This window comes from Balaenoptera physalus, assembly GCF_965194825.1.
Source record: "Balaenoptera physalus genome assembly, chromosome: 10".
Taxonomy (NCBI): domain Eukaryota; kingdom Metazoa; phylum Chordata; class Mammalia; order Artiodactyla; family Balaenopteridae; genus Balaenoptera; species Balaenoptera physalus.
In genome coordinates, this window is record NC_138889.1 from 25,077,477 (window position 1) to 25,100,068 (window position 22,592).

General features: G+C 50.0%; 1 protein-coding gene and 1 long non-coding RNA gene across 2 annotated transcripts; both read right to left on the bottom strand.

The window, feature by feature from the left end:
- Positions 1 to 9,749: 9,749 nt before the first annotated feature.
- LOC309636374 (dipeptidase 2-like) lies at positions 9,750 to 13,974 on the bottom strand. The gene is given in 11 exon segments (XM_082409552.1): positions 9,750 to 10,298; positions 10,399 to 10,534; positions 11,184 to 11,259; positions 11,928 to 12,012; positions 12,379 to 12,445; positions 12,447 to 12,498; positions 12,501 to 12,552; positions 12,673 to 12,741; positions 13,046 to 13,185; positions 13,409 to 13,538; positions 13,843 to 13,974. Coding segments are annotated over 11 exon segments (1,182 nt in total). The 5' UTR covers positions 13,960 to 13,974; the 3' UTR covers positions 9,750 to 10,040.
- Positions 13,975 to 14,716: 742 nt separating this feature from the next.
- Positions 14,717 to 21,745, bottom strand: LOC309636377. The gene is made up of 4 exons (XR_014249998.1): positions 21,415 to 21,745; positions 19,267 to 19,388; positions 16,060 to 16,936; positions 14,717 to 15,080 (listed from the first exon to the last, which is right to left on the bottom strand). It is a non-coding gene; the product is annotated as an uncharacterized lncRNA (long non-coding RNA).
- Positions 21,746 to 22,592: the final 847 nt, after the last annotated feature.

Here is a 22,592-nt window from a genome sequence, read left to right on the forward strand (position 1 = left end):
TCCCATTGTGAGGGTTGTCTTTTTGTCTTGTTTATGGTTTCCTTTGCTGTGCAAAAGCTTTGAAGTTTCATTAGGTCCCATTTGTTTATTTTTGTTTTTATTTCCATTACTCTAGGAGGTGGATCAAAAAAGATCTTGCTGTGATTTATGTCAAAGAGTGTTCTTCCTATGTTTTCCTCTTAACAGTTTTATAGTGTCCAGTCTTATATTTAGGTCTCTAATCCATTTTGACTTTATTTTTGTGTATGGTGTTAGGAAGTATTCTAATTTCATTCTTTTACATGTAGCTGTCCAGTTTTCCCAGCACCACTTATTGAAGAGACTGTCTTCTCCATTGTATATCTTTGCCTCCTTTGTCATAGATTAGTTGACCATAGGTGCATGGATTTATCTCTGGGCTTTCTATCTTGTTCCATTGATCTGTGTTTCCGTTTTTGTGCCAGTACCATATTGTCTTGATTACTGTAGCTTTGTAGTATAGTCTGAAGCCAAGGAGTCTGATTCCTCCAGCTCCGTTTTTTTCCCTCAAGACTGCTTTGGCTATTCGGGGTCTTTTGTGTCTCCATACAAATTTTAGGATGATATGCTCTAATTCCGTAAAAAATGCCATTGGTAATTTGATAGGGATTGCATTGAATCTGTAGATTGCTTTGGGTAGTATAGTCATTTTCACAATGTTGATTCTTCCAATCCAAGAACATGGTATATCTCTCCATCTGTTGGTATCATCTTTAATTTCTTTCATCAGTGTCTTATAGTTTTCTGCATACAGGTCTTTTGTCTCCCTAGGTAGGTTTATTCCTAGGTATTTTGTTCTTTTTGTTGCAGTGGTAAATGGGAGTGTTTCCATAATTTCTCTTTCAGATTTTTCATCATTAGTGTATAGGAATGCAAGAGATCTCTGTGCATTAATTTTGTATCCTGCAACTTTACCAAATTCATTAATTAGCTCTAGCACTTTTCTGGTAGCAGTTTTAGGATTCTCTATGTATAGTATCATGTCATCTGCAAACAGTGACAGTTTTACTTCTTCTTCTCCAATTTGTATTCCTTTTATTTCTTTTTCTTCTCTGATTGCCGTGGCTAGGACTTCCAGAACTATGTTGAATAATAGTGGTGAGAGTGGACATCCTTGTCTCGTTCCTGATCTTAGAGGAAATGCTTTCAGTTTTTCACCATTGAGAATGATGTTTGCTGTGGGTTTGTCATATATGGCCTTTATTATGTTGAGGTAGGTTCCCTCTATGCCCACTTTCTGGAGAGTTTTTATCATAAATGGGTGTTGAATTTTGTCAAAAGCTTTTTCTGCATCTATTGAGATGATCATATGGTTTTTATTCTTCAATTTGTTAATATGGTGTATCCCATTGATTGATTTGCGTATATTGAAGAATCTTTGCATCCCTGGGATAAATCCCACTTGATCGTGGTGTATGGTCCTTTTAATGTGTTGTTGGATTCTGTTTGCTAGTATTTTGTTGAGGATTTTTGCATCTATATTCATCAGTGATATTGGTCTGTAATTTTCTTTTTTTGTAGTGTCTTTGTCTGGCTTTGGTATCAGGGTGATGGTGGCCTCATAGAATGAGTTTGAGAGTGTTCCTTCCTCTGCAATTTTTTGGAAGAGTTTGAGAAGGATAGATGTTAGCTCTTCTCTAAATGTTTGATAGAATTCACCTGTGAAGCCATCTGGTCCTGGACTTTTGTTTGTTGGAAGATTTTTAATCACAGTTTCAATTTCGTTACTTGTGATTGGTCTGTTCATATTTTCTGTTTCTTCCTGGTTCAGTCTTGGAAGGTTATACCTTTCTAAGAATTTGTCCATTTCTTCCAGGTTGTCCATTTTATTGGCATAGAGTTGCTTGTAGTAGTCTCTTAGGATGCTTTGTATTTCTGTGGTGTCTGTTGTAACTTCTTCTTTTTCATTTCTGATTTTATTGATTTGAGTCCTCTCCCTCTTTTTCTTGATGAGTCTGGCTAATGGCTTATCAATTTTGTTTATCTTCTCAAAGAACCAGCTTTTAGTCTTACTGGTCTTTGCTATTGTTTTCTTTGTTTCTATTTCATTTATTTCTGCTCTGATCTTTATGATTTCTTTCCTTCTGCTAACTTTGGGTTTTGTTTGTTCTTCTTTCTCTAGTTCCTTTAGGTGTAAGGTTAGATTGTTTACTTGAGATTTTTCTTGTTTCTTTAGGTAGGCTTGTATAGCTATAAACTTCCCTCTTAGAACTGCTTTTGCTGCATCCCATAGGTTTTGGGTCGTCGTGTTTTCATTGTCATTTGTCTCTAGGTATTTTTTGATTTCCTCTTTGATTTCTTCAGTGATCTCTTGGTTATTTAGTAACGTATTGTTTAGCCTCCATGTGTTTGTCTTTTTTACGTTTTTTTCCCTGTAATTGATTTCTAATCTCATAGCGTTGTGGTCAGAAAAGATGCTTGATATGATTTCAATTTTCTTAAATTTACTGAGGCTTGATTTGTGACCCAAGATGTGATCTATCCTGCAGAATGTTCCGTGCGCACTTGAGAAGAAAGTGTAATCTGCTGTTTTTGGATGGAATGTCCTATATATATCAAATAAATCTATCTGGTCTATTGTGTCATTTAAACCTTGTGTTTCCTTATTAATTTTCTGTCAGGGTGATCTGTCCACTGGTGTAAGTGAGGTGTTAAAGTCCCCTACTATTATTGTGTTACTGTCGGTTTCCTCTTTTATAGCTGTTAACAGTTGCCTTATGTATTGAGGTGCTCCTATGTTGGGTGCATATATATTTATAATTGTTATATCTTCTTCTTGGATTGATCCCTGGATCATTATGTAGTGTCCTTCCTTGTCTCTTGTAACATTCTTTATTTTAAAGTCTATTTTATCTGATATGAGTATAGCTACTCCAGCTTTCTTTTGATTTCCATTTGCATGGAATATCTTTTTCCATCCCCTCACTTTCAGTCTGTATGTGTCCCTAGGTCTAAAGTGGGTCTCTTGTAGACAGCATATATATGGGTCTTGTTTTTGTATCCATTCAGCCAGTCTATGTCTTTTGGTTGGGGCATTTAATCCATTCACGTTTAAGGTAATTATCGATATGTATGTTCCTATGACCATTTTCTTAATTGTTTTGGGTTTGTTTTTGTAGGTCCTTTTCTTCTCTTGTGTTTCCCACTTAGAGAAGTTCCTTTAGCATTTGTTGTAGAGCTGGTTTGGTGGTGCTGAATTCTCGTAGCTTTTGCTTGTCTGTAAAGCTTTTGATTTCTGTGTCGAATCTGAATGAGATCCTTGCTGGGTAGAGTAATCTTGGTTGTAGGTCTTCCCTTTCATCACTTTAAGTATATCATGCCACTCCCTTCTGGCTTGTAGAGTTTCTGCTGAGAAATCAGCTGTTAACCTTATGGGAGTTCCCTTGTATATTATTTGTCATTTTTCCCTTATTGCTTTCAATAATTTTTCTTTGTCTTTAATTGTTTCCAATTTGATTACTTATCAGAACTTGTAATCAGAACGATTACAAGAGACAGAAGAGGCCGGGTGCGTGGCACCAATAAAACCGCACACACCCTGTACTTCTCTCTGCCTGTTGCTGGTTTGTGCATTTCCCCACCACACCTCCCGAGAGCAGTTTGTTTCCCGGAAGCAGGAGAAGAGAGGTCGGGAGAAGGAGATGCCTTATTGTTGTGAATGTGATGGACGTGGTGGCACCACAGGGGACTGGAAACCAAGGCAAAGACTCCAGTGTCTGATGAACTTACTGGTTGAACTTACTGCTTACTGGTCTTTGGCAGATTATCAGCTTCTAAGAGTCTCTGTTTCTTCATCTGTAAAATTGGATCACGGTACCCGCACTCATTGATTTAACAAATAATATAAAGATATAAATACGTACTCTGGTGTATTCTAGGTGCTGGAAATCAAGCAGTAAACAGAACAGTCTCTCCTCTTCGGATGTTACTAGTCTAACATGGGAAGACGAAAAACTTGGCAATGACATCTGTGTCAGGTGGTTATGATACTTAGAAGAAAAATAAAGCCGGGGTGAGGGGTAGGGGAGACAGTGTATGCATGTGGGGACGACTTTTCTTAAAAGTCAAGGAAGGCATCTTTGATAAGATGATACTTAAACAGAACCTGGAAGAAAATGAGGTGCCATATAGATGTCCAGGTACGGCAAAGACCAAGTCAAAGATGCTGGAGTGGGAGAGTGCTTGGCAAGTTCAAGGAGCATGAAGAAGCTCTGTGTGGCTGGAGGGGTGGGAAAGTGGGGCTCAAGGAGAAGAGAGCAGAGAGGGTGTGTGTGTGGGTGTGTGTGTGTGCGCGTGCACAGGGGCTGGTTGGATCGTGCAGCCTTGCAGGGTTACTCTAAGTGAGATGGGAAACAACTGGTGGCCTGGAGCAGAGAAATGACCTGATGTACGTTTTAGAAGGACCACTCTGGTTGTTCAGTGGAAAGTAGATTTTAAGACTGTAAACTCGGTGCTCTGTGACGACCTAGATGGGTGGGATGGGGGGGAGGAGGGAGGTCCAAGAGGGAGGGGATATATGTATACCTATAGCTGATTCACTTCATTGTACAGCAGAAACTAACACAACATTGTAAAGCAATTATACTCCAATAAAAAAAAACAACAACACTGTAAGTGGAGAAGCCAAAAGACCAGGTCGGAAGTGATTGCATCTCCAGGTGAGAGAGGAAGAGAGCTTGGATTTCAGCAGTGGTCGTGGTGATAAGTGACCGTCAGAATCTGGAAATATTCTGTAGGTAGAACCTGTAGGATGAGCTAATATGCGGGGTGGGTTGGGTGAATAGTGAGACACAAAGAGACACCTTGAGATTTTGTCCTGAGATTGGGATTGATTGACACATACACACTACTGTGTATAAAATAGGTAACTAATAAGGACCTACTGTATAGCACAGGGAACTCTACTCCATACTCTGTAATGGCCTGTACGGGAAAAGAATCTAAAAAAGAGCATATATATATATCTGTATAACTGATTAACTTTGCTGTACACCTGAAACTAACACAACATTGTAAATCAACTCTACTCCAATAAAAATTTAAAAAAAAAGAAACAACACTTTTGCAATAAAAAAAAAGAAACAACACTTTTGCAATAAAAAAAAAGATTTTGTCCTGAACGATGGGTAAACTGGAGTTGTCACATATTGAAACGGAGAACTGGGTGAAAGGAGAACCCTTTGGTTGTGGGGTGCAGGAACCAAGAATTTGTCTTCAGGCGCATTAAGCAGCAGTTGTCTGTTGGGTACCCAAGTGGAGGTGATGGGTAGACAGAGGCGTGTGAGCATCGGGGGCCCCGGGAGAGGCCGGGGCTGGGATACGGTCATCAGTGTGTAGTTCATTAAAAATCTTGGGGCTGCATGAGATCATCAAGGGAGTGACTGAGGACGGAGAAGAGGAGTGGGTGGGACATTCCAAGGTTTAAAAGTCAGAAAAGTGAGACAGAACCAGCATGAGAATCAAGAGAGCCTGCTTAAGACGGGACATAGTACAGAGTGGGGGCTCAGTAAATCACAGCCACTGCCATCACCATGACCATCGGTATTTTCATGGTTAGAGTATGGAGAAGTGAAGTTTGGAAACAAAATAGCAAGAGTTCAGGAGGACGCACTTCATCTGCTTTTTCCTCTTTTGCTTCCCTTTCCTCTGGTTCTGCATCAACCGTGGTCTCAGACTTCCAGCTACTTAATAAAAATAAAACAAAACCATAAAAAACTTCCGGGCACCTTACAAGCCCACAACTCAGTTCAAAATATTCAAGAAGAGCTGAGGTCTTTGGGTTGTTGGTAGGGTGAGTAATCACTGAACAGAGTCAGGGAACTGGATGTGACTTTCTCCTCTTACCAACTCACTATATGACCTCAGGCAAGTCCGTCCCTGCCTCAGTCCTGGAGGAGGATAGAGACTTCCATTCAGGGGAGAATACTAATTAGCTCATCAAGTTTCCTACTTGGATGGCATCTCTGCCATTTGCTTTTCTCGTCTCCAAAGCATATAGATCCTATCCTCAATTATTAAAGCAAGGTAACAGTGCTTTTGATTTCCCTCTGAGAGTCTAACCTCAAATTGTTGGCTGTTCAGTACTTACAAAGTCTGGGAGAGGAGTGCCCTTTAGGAGTGACCATCCAAGGTCCCCCGCCCCATCCACCCCTGTAGGCACTCTGAGGCAGATGCCTCTCACTGGTCTACCAGAAGGCCAATTACTTGAACCATATTAGTTTATTTCCTTGTATAATGATCTTCACTGAATTGCATTTTAGGAATCATGCCCTTGGCTTTAATTAAACATCCTTGAAACAGTCATGCAAAGTTCACTGCTGCATTTGCACGAGAACTACTGTTGCAGACACGACCTATACGATTCTGGAAAAGACTTCCTGAGTGTTTTTGTGAAGTACAAGTCTGCAGGATATTAATAAAAATTTCATTATGGGAAAAGTTTAGTGAGTTTGGAAAAAAACCCAGGTGTCTTTCTTAAAGGTTATCTAAGAGGCTTTACTAACAAAAAGTACGGTGGATCCTTAGAAAGAGGATAAACTGTGCAAGATTTCCCATTTTGTCGACCCTAGAATCCTGTTTTGGTGGTGCAGCTCTTGGAATCAGTGCTCTGTGCACCCAGCAGAAGAGGCTCTGAATGCTTCGGGCTCAGTTAGTCAAGCACCGTGAGCTGCAACAGGGAACATACAGACAGGAGGTACGTAAGCAATTGACAGGGGAGCCTGCAGGGGGATGAGCAGCGAATGGGCAGCTGGCTCTTCCGTGCACAGCGATCCTGGGTACCTGGGGTCCCAAGAGGCTTTGCAACGTCCTGGCTGCATCAGATATTAACTTTGCTATTCATGGAGTTAGGGGTCCTAGTCTCAAATATATCCCTCAGTCACCCTCCTGTACAACAACACACAAAGTTAAAATATTTTAAAAAATAATTCATTGTTAGGAAAAGGACACAGAGACATGTGCTGTGTTTACTGTTTCATGGGCGTGATGGGGAGGAATGCCACTCGCTCCGACAGCTCACTACTTAGGAAGACCACTGAGAGTCTCTCCCCTCCTCTCCCGCAGCTGGAGTCTCTCTCTTTCACTTCCTAATGTGTACACTCCGTCAACCCTCAAATTTCAGCCTCCGAAGCTCCGAGAAAGCCCCTTGGGGAATACTCTGCTCCTCCCTTTCACTGGGCAGAGCGACCAGCACAGGTGTGTGTGCAGACTGCCTGCCCTCCTATCCATGCAAGGTTCATTATTTAGAGGCTAATGATTTCATTTTAAAGTGGGAAGTGAAATGTGTTTCGCTAAAGCTTCCAAAGTGAGGGAGGAAGGAGGGAGGAAGAGGGTAGGTCAATGGGTAAATATGACTGCCTGATGGTCTGGGTCCAGCCGTCTTCCTAAGGCCGTATCTTTAACTGGGAGGTACAGCAAGATGATCGATAGCACAAGCAACCTTAGGAGAACCACACCGGCCAGCCCGGATCAGCAGAGTCTGTGTGGTGAGATTTAAGGGGGTGTTCAGTTGGCCCCCCCAGCTGTAAGTGTTTGCCAGATGACTTGTAACTTCACCACTGGAGCTAAATTCCTTTGACTCTTAGGGCTCTTTCTGCATTCAAGAGCCCTTGGAAATGAGAAATCCCTGAAATGGGTTGTCCCCTGCTGTCAGCTAACCCTGAAGCTCAGGAGTAGAGTTGGGAGTAACGGGATGCCCGTGTACCCGGGGTCCTTCCTGGGCGTGTGTAACTCTGAGGCTAAGACAGTGAGACTGGCAGTTTAAGAAGAACCTCCAGGACCATGTCACCTACTGGCAGGTGGAGTAAGGACCCTGCAAGGTGGGCAGACATACCTCTTCTCTTATCATTTGAGGGTTTGAGAGAAGAGGCACCGGGAGTTTAGCCTGAGCCCTTCCCACAGGTCTAGAGGTGGGAAGAGAGAGGGATGGGCTTTGACCCTGGGCGGCTCCTCCCTCCAGGCCAAGACCCTGGAGGAGGTTTAGTTTGTATCTTCAGAGGGGATGGAGTGCCCAGGCAGGTGACTGAAGACCTTATTTCTGAAGGACCCAGCATTAGAGAGCTTAACAGCCCCAGACCCCGCAGGCCGGGAGAGCTTCTGGGCATCCTTCTGTGGGGTCCCATCACCTCCCTGATGGAGGCAGACTGGGTACCAGGACCCTGCGGTGAAGCCAACTGGGGAGCAGCTTCCTCCAGCCTCTCCAAGCACAGACGTCAGCGGCGAGGCTCAGACTTGGTGGCTGTGCTCTGTCTCTGCACAGGCTTGTGTACGCGCAGCGGGGGACCCACGCAGGGGACCGGGGTGGGGAAGCACACAGGAGGAAAGTGCAGAGTGGATGCAAGTGGCGGTGGTGATGCTGGGGCAGTGTGAGCGGACAGTGACTCTCCTGGAGTCTCCACCCTTCGGTGGGCTGGCTTGGGACCTGGGAACGGACAGTCCACGTGGAGGGGCAGCTACTCAGGGCTGCCCTGCCGGGGGGCGGGCGGTGCTGTCGGTCGGGGGCTGCCTTCAGGGTGGAGTTGTAGCAGAGAAGTGGGGTCACCCCTCTTGGAAGCTTTGAGAATGCGTATGAGGAGGGGGCTGCAAACAGAATCCGGAAAAGATGAGGAGTGCCAGCTTGGTGGAGTTGGGTGCTGGCAGGGCTCGCCTTGGAGTCGTGGGAGCGTTCCCAGGAACATCCAGGGGATCGCCGCCGGGGCCCCAGTGGTCCCACAGGCCTCCTGAGGCTGGCTGTGCTGTGCTGAAGCCTGTATCGAGGGCCCTGGGGATGGCAGCAGAGGCCAGCGTGGTTGAGGGTCCCCCTCACCCACCTCATCTCTGCAGGGACCACAGAACTGCACACACAGTGGGTGTTCTTCACCTGCTCACAAAAGAGCCGGGTCATTGCATGCAGCAGGAAAGGCTTGACGGGGGGTGACGGGAGGAAGGGAAGGAGCAGAGATTTTCCACCTTGATGGTTTTGTTCAAGGCCAGCCCAGAAGCAGCTGACGTTGGCTTCATTTAACCAAAGGGCACGGCGAGTGACCCTCTACAACCCAGGGATCCTGAAATATTTAGAAGCTCTAATGTTTGGGTGGGAAGAGAACCTCTTTTGGATGAGAAGCTCAATTATTCAGGAAGGGAGAGCTCCCGTTGTCTGGGGCGTAGGGGGGGCACCTTCCTGCTGCGTTGGCGGGGTGCCGGGCACAGGGCACCCTGCCTGGGACACTTGCCCTGCTCTGTGGGTGAGGCCTCTCCCACAGTGCTGGGCTCTGGGGGACTTTTCTCATGGCCAAACTCTTCGTTAAAGTGACACAACGGCCTGTTTCTTCCAACAGCACCTCTGATTCAGCCTAGGGTATGGTTCGTGGTTGCATCTCTTGTAAACCCCCTTCAGCGGCTGTCAAGGGCTGGCACCCGAGTTCTTGAATTTAGGCTGATGTAGGTCCTGCTAGAGCCTGCTGTCATCTGCACGTGTCAACAAATGTGTATGCAGGTGTGGACCAGCTGGATCTCTCTCCTTCTCTGGGAAGCGTGGTTTTCAGCAGCGTCAGGCTGGGAAGACAGACGTTTCATTATCCCTGAAGTCCTGTGCAGGCAGTTGTCACACAGTGTTCCACCAGCGGCCCACGGCCAGCACAGAACACTGCAAAGCTCCATCTAGCACAAGTGACCACGGGGAACGGATTGAGAATCCTGCTGCATTTTACACGTCTCCTAAGGGAAGAACTTCAAGAAAGATGAGCTCGCGCGGAATTGGCGAACTGTGTGGAAGGAGCGGGATCTGTAGAGCTCAGCAGCGGCGAGCTCCTGTCATGGCTTGGCCAGTTCGGGTCTCCCCCTGTAACTTATGAGGGTGCGGTGATGTTTTCCCAGATGTGGTCCCCGTGTACAAAACAAAGAATCGCTTTGCACAAAGCCAGAAGGGATACATTGAAAGAATTATCAGAAAAGAATAATACATAGGAAATGTCTGTGGTCGCATGCAAGGAAACTTTGTGGGGTATCTGTGGCTGCCAAAGTGACATCTGGCAGGATTAACTGGATCACCAGAGCCAAACAATGAGGACCGGGAAGGCAGCAATAACTGTGAGGCCTGGGCCCATGTGGGGGCAAGATTTTGAGAATGACCACTTAGGTGACAAAATGGGATTCCCACGCACCGCAGCTCTGGTTAGTTTCTGGTCTGGAGCCAGATCCTCTCTCTGATGCAGACGTGGGAGGACGGAGCGGCAAGAGCTGCCCAGCTGCTCATCTGGGAACTCATCCTCCAAGGGACTCTGTCCCTCGTTCTCCTCCCGTACCTGGAGGCGGCAGTCAGCGGGCAGCACCTCTCACAGCACCCCCACGTACACCTGCTCAGACCACCTGCTCAGAGCTCCTCTTTTGCCCAGCCCAGCATACCTGTTCCACCTGTCTGAAGACCCACCGCACGTTTCCTCGAAGCACACCCCAGAGCTCTTCCTCACTCCAGCCACGCCTCAGCAACTCCTCTATCAGTACCGGGTATATGGACACGTCCTCCAGCCCCTGTGGGAACCTGTGTGGCTGCCAGCCAGCCAGCTATTGGGCCTCAGACCTGTTCCCTGGTCCTGAGTCAGAACCAAAGCCCTATGTGTCCAGGGTCCACTGAACCCCAGCCCTGGTCAGATATGGAAAATGGAGACTTGGAGAGAGTAAATGATTCACTCCTGCTCTTCATCCTTCAGAGGAAGGCCCCAAAAGCGCCTCGACTATTCATCAAAAGTCATTGAATTGTACTGTTAAGATCTATGCCTTTCACTGAATGCAATTTTTGTCTCCATTTATAAAGAGAAGAAAAGCTTTTTAAGAACTGGGTTGACCCCCCTGCATGCACAGACCCAGCTGCAGGCAGAGAAGATGGTCAGCCCAGCCCAGACCTTGCTAAGAGTCTGCTCAGAGGCCGTGGGTCTGCTGGCACTGGATGGCCGCAGATGCTGGGCAGATGAGCTCTGTGTGGTGTTTTAGACAAATATGATGACCTAGAGTAGGGCCAAACAGACAGGAGAGCCCAGGAAGCAGACCCTGGGAGAGGGGAGATACCAGTTGGGCCAGCACACCTGAGGCTATGGTCAAGGCCATGAGGACCACAATGTAGTGGGCATGGTGGCTGTGAAAGCCCCACTGCTGCCCAGCCAGCCCGAGACAAGCCACGAGGAAGCACTCACCGGCCAGCCCCGTCATAATCTCCGCCAATCCCGATAAACTTGCATCCAATGACTGCCCTGATGTGGTCGAAGTGATCTGAAGAATGGGAAGTCAGCAGTGTGGGGCTTCCAGGGCAGGGGTGGGGGTGATGACTGGCCTCTGTTGATTCCCCTTTTTGCAGCCTGTAGGCCAAACAGGCCAGTTCCTTCATGGCCTGGCACCGAGAGTACCAACTAGAGGGCCTTGAGGTTTGATCTGAAGTGATCCCAGCTGGCTCTAGACTGGACTTAAGATTTGGAGTGGACCCCAGAGCCCCCTGTTTGGGCCATTTCCCACCCAAGATTCACCCTGCCTCCCAGTCTCCTTGAGAACCTATGGGGGCTCCTTTCCCCGGGTGTGGAGGATGAGAGAGGAATAAGAGTACAACTGATGAAGACCCCAGAGACCTAAGGAGCTGTCCAGTCCCTTGGCCAGAGGTAGGGGCAGTGCGCTTTAGGAGCCCCTGCAGAGGCACAGATGGGCAGCACCCGGGCTGTGTGTCTGACAGCCTCCCTGATACCCATCAGTATCGCAGTTTTGATTCCGTGGCTGCAGTTGCACATGGCACCAAGGTGTTGTGTACCGTCCATTATTGGGTTTTTGGGAGCTGTACCTATTGCCAACAGATGGGTCAAACCACTGGGGCTCTTCTGAAGTCCTCCCCAAATTTGGATGCAGCTTCAGCTCCAAATCAGAGTTTTCAGAGAGCACAGGGTGAGGCTCACCTGCCACAGTAGGCACGTTGGCTAACGGATTGCACTGCAGCACCCGCACGGACAAGGACACCATCACGATGCCACCGTTCTTCTTCTGCAGGGGCGGACCGGTGGACAGTCAGCTTGGCCCCCATCACAGCCACCTGCCTGTTCACTCTCTCAGCCCCTGTGAGGAAGGTGTTGAGGTCAGAGTCATCTCCTCTTTGGGTTTGTGTGAATGGAGGAGCCGCAGCCCTGGTCTGGGTGGTGTCTTGGCCCTGGGTTTCCGGGTTTGGAGGAGTATCTTACCACCTAGACCCCCACCTAGGGTTCAAGAGTTCAGGGGCTGTGGACCGTGGGTTTTGGGGGCAGAAGATATTTAACCTGGGGTTTGAGGAAATTGAGGGAGAAGAGGCTCAGGTTCAAGGGCTCCTGGTTTGAACCTCCTGCTTTAGGTTTGAGGGCCAGGGCAGTCTCTCACCAGAAGCTGCAGGATATCATCAGGAACATTCCGAGTGTTCTTGCACACACCCCGGGCAGCTGAGTGAGAAGATGACAGGTGCCTGTGACACTTCTAGGGCTCGCCGTGCCGCAGCATCGAGACATGGGACAAGTCCACCATCATGCCCAGGCGGTTCATTTCTGCCACCACCTTCTGCAGGGACAGGATGGGGAGAGGGCATCAGGGCTGCATTTACCTTGTGTGCATTTATCTGTAGGGAACAGGCGGGGCTGTACATTCATGTGGGGCAGGGTATGGAACCCGGGTCCTTACCTCGCAAAAGCCGGTCAGCCGACTGACATTGCTGTAGAAGGGGTGGATACCCTTTGCTGAGCTCCGTGCTCTGCAGGATGGCCAGGAGGCAGTCTGACTGGTGGCCATGACTTGGCTACAAGAGCCTAGAAAGAGGTTCTGTCGAACTGTCTACACATGCAACTCCCTGGTGCAAGAGGAGGGACCCAAACTGGGCTGTGCCTGGCAGTAGGAGGGCCCTTCTGGGGATTCAGTCTTGTTCTGCAAACCTCCATTCCCCTCCCCACCCCAGGTTCAGGGCCGGATCCCAGGGGTAAACTTGCTTTGGGCCCCAGCATGATCTTGGGCCGATCCCTGCCTCACTGGGCCCTTACCGTCTGCACTGCGCTCACCAGGGCGTGTTGCAGGTGTGGGTGAGTGTCACGTAGCGCACACCCAGCGCATAGAAGGTACGCAAGATGGAGAGGCTACTGTCCAGTGAGTGGCCGCCCTCCACACCAATGAGGCAAGCCAACTTCCGGGTATTGTTGAGAGCTGGGGGCAGGTAAGTCGGATGATCATTTTCAGAGGCAGGGGTAGCTTACTGAAGTCCGTAACACCTACCACCACCAGTCTGTTTACCTTTTTTTTTGTTGTTTTTGGCCGTGCCGCGCAGTATGAGGGCTCTTAGTTCCCCCACCGGGGATCAAACCCGAGCCCCCTGCAGTGGAAGCGTGGAGTCTTAACCTCTGGACTACCAGGGAAGTCCCCCGTCTACCTTTAACTGAGGTCACAAGCTCCAGCTCAGAATAGGAGGCACACATGAGGCGGATGAGGTCAGTTTGCTCCCGGGTGAGGCGCACAGCATCCCGTTCGTGGGTCTGGCATGGGACGTAGGCTGACCAGAACTGAGGGAAGGCCAGGGCTTGGTTTGGGCTTTGGAACTCCTTGGGCTTCTCATAGCCTCCTCAGCTGGCACAGCACTCGCTGTGCCCAGAAGTCACATGGAATGCGTTGCTTTTTCTGTGGTACTTGGATGCCCGTCAGGTTGGCTCACTGTGACCCCTGTAGCCCCCAGCATCCATGGCATGGCACTTTCTAGGCCACTATGGTAACTTAGTTCCAATGTGACTCACCTGTGGTCTCTGAGGCCCCCAAACTACCCCACATTCCCCAGCAGCCATGGTGGCACCTTGTGTGTCCCTTTGGTACCTGGGCACCCACGAGACCGTCTTTCAGCCTGTCCAAGCTGGTCTGGCCATGGCTGAAATTGCACAGATTAACATCCTGGAGCCCATTGTGGTAAAACTGCCTCAGGACCAGGGGCATGTCATTGTGGCTGGAGGGAGGTCAAGGCAAATGGGTGGGCTCCTTAGGTCTTGGGATCAGGCAGGACACATTGCCTGGCCTGGGCCAGCCGGGGGGTCCCCCACCTCCCACTGTCACACAGACTACACTAGGAGCAGCTGAGGCCTGGGCTGAGGGGTTCCCACCAGGGAGGGGATGACAGAGAAGGGGAGGGGCATCCATAGGTGATGGAGAGGCCATCCAGGGGTGGTGTGAGGGGCCTCCCCGCTAGCTCTGCATGCTCCGGACCTCCTCCCCTGCCCGGGGCCAGGCTAGGCCCCCACCGGCCCCCACCAGCCCGCACACACTGCAGCCCCCCGTCCACAAGCGGGAAGTCCCGCCTCAGGGCCCGCGTGCGCTCCCGCGGACTCGGGGTGCTGGAGGTGCCCGGCGTGGTCTGGACGCGGGTTCCCCGCTGCAGCAGCAGACGCAGCAGCAGCAGACACAGCTGCAGCAGCAGACACAGCAGCAGCAGACACAGCTGCAGCAGCAGACACAGCAGAGGCTGCTAGCTGAGTGTGCGGGGACCTTCGAGGCCGCAGGCTGCGCCGGGCCAGGCAGGTGGGCAGAGGCGGGTCTGAGAGGGGCGGGCGATGGGGTTCTGCCCGTCGACACAGGCCACCCAGCGGCACGGCCTCGCGAGGGGGGCGGGGTGAGGGAGGGGATACAGAGTCACAGGGCCCTGCGAGCCATGTGCGGAGAGCCGCGTACCGCGAAGCCCGGCAGCCCCGGGGCGGCACTGCCCTCCCGCCCCCTGCTCAGAGGCAGCTCCCGCGGGCTAAGCTGGCCTCTGCTGAGAGCCCACTCGCCTCCCGTCGCGGCTTCCCTCCGCCCCTGCGCCTCTTCCCACTCCCACTGCTCCGAGGGGGCGCCCTAGGCTACTCTCCCCCGCCTCTAACCTTCCTGGCCAAGCTGGGCCGCTTCTCTCAGAGGGCCACCTTCAGCCCGAGGCCTCCCGGGAGCGCACCTCGTCCCCATCTGCCTGCAGCCGGCCCCGCCCACTCCGAGGGCTGCGTGCCAGTGTCTCTGCGGCCACAGGTGCTCTGGGCTCCCGGTTGCCCGGTACTGGGCCATGTGGGCTGGTGTGGGGGAAGAGAGAGTTTCTGGAAATGGGGGGGGGGACCTTGTGAGCTCTGGATTCAGGAAGGGGCCCTCTGCCCCCGACCTTCTCTCTCCACCTACTTGACTCCCCAACCTGCATGACCATTCTCTGGGGACTTCAACCAGCACCCGGGAACTCTCAGGAAACCTCCCCCCCCCCCCCCACTTCTGTCAGCCAGCCTCAGGAAAGAGCGCCCTCAGGAGTTGCTACACCTCCCCGGGGCCTGAATAGAGGGACTTTTGGGATGTGAACTGAACAACCTTCTGGGGAGAGTCAACGACCCTTTTCCTCAACAGAGCAGGAACCCAGTCAGTAGGCTATTTGAGTGGAAGGAAATGAAGTCATTTCCATGGCAGCAGAGCCCCCATCGCAGCAACCTTCCTCCCAGAGCTGCTGGCCGACCTTCTGGCCAGGATCCCTCCTACCTCAGCATGGAAGGCCCGGCCTCGTGGAGAAGTATAGGTTCTGAGGAAAGACCTGGCACCTGGGTTCTGCTGCTACACTTGCCTTATCTCGTGGCCCTTGTGGCTCTAGCTTTCCCAGAAACCTCAAGGGTTAAGTGCCTGTGCTTGCTCAGAGGCCGCACGCCATTCCCCATTTCCAGCCTCAGGCCCTCCCCCTAGCTGCCTCCTCTGGGGACCCCCCTCCCCCCAACACACACACACACACACACACACACACACACACACACACACAGGATGTGCCTTCTCACAGAAGCTCAACAACTGAGATGCTTTAGGGACTGTGCCCAAACTCCTTCATCCCCAGCCTCTCAAGTTTTTGCTCTGATCCCTGGCACCCCCTGGAGCTGTTCCACCTTTGGAACCTTTCCTGGGTAGCAGGAGTGCCTAGCACAGGGGTAGTGACCTAAGTCTGAGCACTGGCGACCCTAGAAATCTGTTACAGAAAAACATTTTATTGAGCAGTAAGGGACCCCCACTGGGGACAGAAAGGGCTGGGAATAAAGGGAGCATGTGAACCTCGGGGCAGGGTGCGTGCTGCTTGACTCTCCATCCTGTTCTTGCTTCAGGGAGCAGGTCTTCCTGGGTCTCTCTATCCTGCCTCCTGAGACCCCAGGCAGGAGGCTCTTTGGGAAGCCACAGATTGCTGCTTTCAGTTTCAAAAAACCCAGCTCCCCCCTGGTTTGTGGTGGTGGCTGCTGACAATGGCTCAGGGCAGGAGCGCATGTGGTAGACTGCTAAGGCTTCTCTGCACCCTGTCTCTGCTCCTGCATCCTTCTCGGCTCGCAGAGTGCAGACTTTTCTGTCTTCAGCTGACAAAGGGGCCCCTGAGGATTGAGCAGAGGAACGTCACGTTTTCTTCCAGGCCAGCTTCAGCCCTGGGATCTTCAGGGCAGACTCTCATTTCAAACCTCAGTTTCTGAGGCTCCTTGCTTATGGCCATTTAGTGTGGCAGGAGGCTCCTGGCTGAGGAAGGCTCAAACAGAACGACGCAGGTTCTGATCTGTGGCAGTGGGGGGACGGGGTGGGTCACTGCAGGAAGAGGCGTTCGCTGCCTTAGGCAGTTAAACCATTGCCCTCTCTTCAGAATGGCTCAGCCAGCAAGATTCTGTGGGGTCTACCTCCTGGCACCATGCTGCAATCGCCGGATTTTGGGTCTGGGGCAACCCAGATCTTTGAGCGACTTTTCGGAGAGTGCTTTCTCTTGGGAGCACGTCTGGGGACTGGCTTCTCTGCTTCCACCTTTGCTGGCGTGGCCAAAAAACAGCCCCGTAGGCCCAGTAGTCACCAACCAGGCAGGATGTCTCCCCATGCCAGCCCAACTGCGTTTCTCCACACCCTCGGTTGAGGACATCGTAGTGACCAGGGATAGGAGCAGAAACGGGAGCCACTGCTGCTGCAAAGAAAATCAGAACTGATCAGTCACTTCTGCTGTACACAGTCTCCTGCCAGAATTTCCCTCTCTCATGTCTCTCCCAGTTTCTGGCTGAAGACCTTTAATCTACTTGACATCCAAAACACAGCCTTGGCCCATCACCTCTATGAGTCCCTAGAGAAGGGACACTGGCTGCAAAAGCAATTCCTAGAGCCTACGGCTGCAGCACATGAGGAAGTCTCTTCACTGTTTCCACGGAAAACAACAGTAGAACCCTAAAGTAATTGCAATCATGATCCTCTCCATCTCTCCCTTCCACAACAGAGAAAACATTTCTTGCAGTCTGTCACTTCTGAGGCTTTAACGGAAATGTCTTTCAAGTTTTGGAAAAAAATAATCTAATATAAATTGGTTAAGAACCCCTCCCACCTTGGCAACCCCTCTTGGGCCCCATTTATACTGCCTGTTTCAACCACACTGAACTCTAGCCCTCTTGATACTTTTATCTAGATTAGAACAAGGCCAAATACTGAGGCAGAGTGATCAGGAGACTGAGAACCGCATTCTGGGTACCAAGTCTAGGCTCACATCAACCCAGCCTCCAGGGACACCATCTCCTCAGCCCTCCAGTCTCATTAGCACTTCAACACCCCTCTTGGTTCTTCCGGTCTTCCCATCAATATGGCACCACCCTCTCCCCTAGAAATAAAAATCATAATCCTCTCTCTCTTCACCATGAAAGCATGAGATAAAGGCTCAGCAGCAGCCCCCGTGAAACACATGGTCAACACTGTGAAGAGGTGTTACTAAGACGATTTGGTCCGACTCAGAGAAGGAAAGAGACAACTCTGCCCTTAGCCTGATCAGGCCCACAGGAAGGAACCACATTGGGGGCAGCCTTTGAGAGTGTGGCAATGAGAGAGAACCTTCTTTAGGAGGGGACTCCCTGTTGCCGACCTTGAAAAAGCAAAGATGGGACATTAGTTTACTGGGGCTGTTGCAGAGGGGATGTGCCCAGAGGTTGGGCCACCCTGCTTGAGAATCAAAGCACCTTCTAGTCCGAAACTGCTTGAATGCTCCAATCGCCGGATTTTGGGTCTGGGGCAACCCAGATCTTTGCACGACTTTTCGGAGAGTGCTTTCTCTTGGGAGCACGTCTGGGGACTGGTTTCTCTGCTTCCGCCTTTGCTGGCGTGGCCAAAGGAACATCCCCGTAGGCCCGGTAGCCACCAACCAGGCAGGATATCTCCCCATGCCAGCCCAACTGCGTTTCTCCACACCCTCGGTTGAGGACACGGTAGTGACCAGGGGTAGGAGGAGAAACAGGAGCCACTGCTGCTGCAAAGAAAATCAGAACTGATCAGTCACTTCTGCTGTACACAGTCTCCTGCCAGAATTTCCCTCTCTCATGTCTCTCCCAGTTTCTGGCTGAAGACCTTTAATCTACTTGACATCCAAAACACAGCCTTGGCCCATCACCTCTATGAGTCCCTAGAGAAGGGACACTGGCTGCAAAAGCAATTCCTAGAGCCTACGGCTGCAGCACATGAGGAAGTCTCTTCACCGTTTCCAGGGAAAACAGTAGAACCCGAAAGTAATTGCAATCATGATCCTCTCCATCTCTCCCTTCCACAACAGAGAAAACATTTCTTGCAGTCTGTCACTTCTGAGGCTTTAATGGAAATGTCTTCCAAGTTTTGGAAAAAAATAATCTAATATAAATTGGTTAAGAACCCCTCCCACCTTGGCAACCCCTCTTGGGCCCCATTTATACTGCCTGTTTCAACCACACTGAACTCTAGCCCTCTGATACTTTTATCTAGATTAGAACAAGGCCAAATACTGAGGCAGAGTGATCAGGAGACTGAGAACCGCGTTCTGGGTACCAAGTCTAGGCTCACATCAACCCAGCCTCCGGGGACACCATCTCCTCAGCCCTCCAGTCTCATTAGCACTTCAACACCCCTCTTGGTTCTTCCGGTCTTCCCATCAATATGGCACCACCCTCTCCCCTAGTACTCAGCAGCTCAGGATGGGATGTGTCTGAGGGCACAGATATAAATGTCTACATGACAGCACAGAGGTGCCTGGGTTTGAAGGTGTGTTTCAAGAGTGGCCCTCTTCCTCAAACTGCTCCATTTACCATTTGCCAACAAAAATGCACTTGTCTTTTGCTAAGAGGCCAATCAGGAAAGGGTCTGAATGGAAGCATCCTGTAGCCCAAAGGGGAAAGCTACATTTATAAAGATCAGAACCATCCTGCACACTTGTCCAGGGATGACCTTTCACTTGTCCTCAGCAGTGAGCACTGTGGGTCCCTGAAGGTGTCCCAGGTCACTGGTATTACTTACAGCTGGAAACGCGCTCAGGTATACGTAGTGGGCAAGCCCCACAGGAACATGAGGCAGCCAGGTGAGGTTGTGTGTACACCATGCCTCCTGTAGAGATGCCCGGTCTCGGCGTACCTGCCGCACTGCCCAGCCATGGAACAGAGCACAGGTTAGAGTGAAGATAGAGGATCCGGTCACACATTCTCTCTCAGACAACCAAAGAGATTGGTATCTGGTGGAGAAATGTCAGGGAAGTTTCCCTGAGGGCAGCACGTTGGCAGTTACCCTGCAATGGAAACTGTGAGAAGGCCGGTGAGGTCATCACTACCCAGTGAGGTCATAATAAGGAACCTGTGACTTGGGGGTCAGGCTTCAGGAGGAGGGGCAGTTTTGTGGAGGAGAGCGGGGGGAGGCAGAGGTACTCTGCCTGGCCCCTCACACCTGGGCCTCCCCACCCATGCCCTAGTCTAGCAGACACCCCACGTGGGGCGTGCCGGTGGGCTGGCACAGCCCCAGGGGCCCCAGGAGGGCAAGAGAGACCCACAGTCTGAGATTGGCTTGAGAGGCAAGATTAACGTAAGAGACAGCTAGGTTGTATGGCACTGACCCTAAGAGGCAGAGATTTGTGTGGACTGGGGAATCAGGGAAGGCTCCTTGGCAGTGGGACTGAAGGACAAGTGAGATTTGGACCCATGGGGAAGAGAGGGAAGACATTCCAGTTTGGAAGAATAAAAGCAAAGACACACTCTCCTCGACCTTGTCCTGCCCCAAATATAAATTCATAGAACCCTCACATTTTCACAACTGAGGACTGAAGAAAACCAAGAGGTTAAGGGGCCTACCCAGTGTTACACAGGTAGTGGAGAGGTGTTCTGCTCAATGGTTAGGTTCATGTTGGGGCTCCGGATTTACAGCTGATAGGAATGTGAGGACAAGCTCATGCCATTTCAAACATTTCCAAGTGATACTGAGAGAGATGTTAAAGGTGCAAAATGAGAGTGCTGAATGACCTCACAAAGTGGGAATGGTGGGCCCATTTTCATATGAAATTCAAAACAAGTTCATGACCAAAGGACATAATACAAAATGACAACATAATCATTACACTCCCCTCTCCCCTAGTAGTAAAAATCATTATAATCCTCTCTCTCTCCACCATGAAAGGATGAGATAAAGGCTCAGCAGCAGCCCCCGTGAAACACACGGTCACCACTGTGAAGGGGTGTTACTAAGACGATTTAGTCTGACTCAGAGAAGGAAAGAGACAACTCTGCCCTTAGCCTGATCAGGCCCACAGGAAGGAACCACATTGGGGGCAGCCTTTGAGAGTGTGGCAATGAGAGAGAACCTTCTTTAGGAGGGGACTCCCTGTTGCCGACCTTGAAAAAGCAAGGATGGGACATTCGTTTACTGGGGCTGTTGCAGAGGGGATGTGCCCAGGAGGTAGAGACTGCTTGGACTACTGTTTTAGAGGTTGGGCCCCCCTGGTTGAGAACCACAGCACCTTGTATTCCTAAACTTCTTGAATCAGCGGGTGCACATTAGGACAGACGAAGTCAGGCCTCATTGGAGCAGACTGCCTTTGGGAGTGGTAGAAGGTAAAATGTGAAGGGAAATGCTCTGGAGGAGGTTTGTCATGGCAGGTGGGCCAGCACGAGACCATCCAGATTCTCCAAGGCTCCAGAGATGACTTGGTTGGGAGCATCCCTCTGATGTGGTGCGGGGACTCCTACCTTAACAGGACCTGGCTGGGCATCTGCGGGAGGCAGAATCAATGGTTTATTAACTTAAGAGAGCGAGAGACTCACCTGGGGGGTTCCACAGAACCACTTAAAAAGACTTGTACCTGGATTCTTGAGCGAACCCTCAGAAAACTTATCTAGATCTGGAGTAGGGCTCAGGAAGCTGCACTTTTAATAAGCTTCCTGGGCAGTCCCACCACCGTGGTCCATGGATAGAGTGACCAAATTATTGTGTATTCTCGGTTGCTTTTGGGAGTCAAAGTGGGCAATGTGAAAAACTGCAGCAGGCATACGTATAAACGGGGAATATTCAAGGCAAACAGAGGTGTATAGTTATTCTATGCATGAATCAGATTTGAGAAAAGCTAGCCTGGTGGTTAAAGAACACAACCCTTGGGACAGACAGACCAGATTCTGTCCTATTTACTTGTGTGATTTTGACCAAGTTCTTTTATCCTTCTGACTGTTTCTTCATATGGAAAAGAGCTATGGCTGTACATTTAGCACAATATTCTCTTTTGGCAAAGGTTGCTCTGGGTCCATTTGTGTTCTCTGCAACTTAATCCTTTCCGGTGTGCAAGCATTTTTAAGTTGTTTGGTGAAGTATTACATTTGACTTGCAACTGTTCATTACTTTGGGCAAAGCTTATATAATGCTGCAGAGACTAGAACCTATGCAGAGATAGTGAGAGGATGTTATAAGCTTATTCTGCCGGTTTATAAAAAAGTTTAACCTTTTCTCCTCTTCCTCTGCCAGCCACCAAGAGATAAGAAAGAAGGCAGAGCCTGGAAATGCACACCAAGCAATACTTCTGTGTCAGTTTGCCTTTTATTCCTCTGCCAGTACTTCCCAGAGAGATTTCACCAAAAGTGCCTAAGCTTGCCATGGCCATTGTTGTGAAGAACATTTCTCTCTATTGCTAGTCACATCCCCTTTTCCTTCTCCTGGGCACTTAATGGATGTTTGGGGGCAGGAAATAAAATTTAAACTAAAACATCAAAAAAAAAAAAGAAAAAAAGAAAGATGAGCTCAAGTAGGCGTTATTGTGGTTCAGATAAGGTTTGGTTCATTCATTCCCTCGATTAGCATTTATCCCTCTTTGTGCCAGGCATTGGGGAGAGAGAGAAATGTCTTCAGAGTCTGTGGTTGTATGGGGGAGGGAGCTGTGGAAATCTGTCATTTAGAAACAGCATGGAAGTGCTAGGGAAAAATTGTTTTGTTCATTTATCACTCACTCATCCGTTCACCCATAGCAACTACAAAGGGTTTCACCCGGAGGAACTGGATGCCCTGAACTTGACATTCTAGTGGGGGAAACAACAATGTAAACCACCAGCAGTGGTAATAAGTCACCAGTAGTGATGTCAAGCCAGAAGGAACCACTCACCAATGGAGAGAGGCACAGGGTGAGCTGTGACTTGCAGAAAGGAGGGGTTATTCATTCCAACTGCTGAGTTCAAGTTCATCTGGGTTGTTGTGTGGTTCGTGCTTACTGCATCTTTTTTTGGAACGTAGCTCCACCCTCCAAGAAGGGTGAGGCTGATCACCCTTCTTTCCTCCTGCTGTGCCCCGGGGTCACCCAGCGAGTGTCTGCAGGGATGATC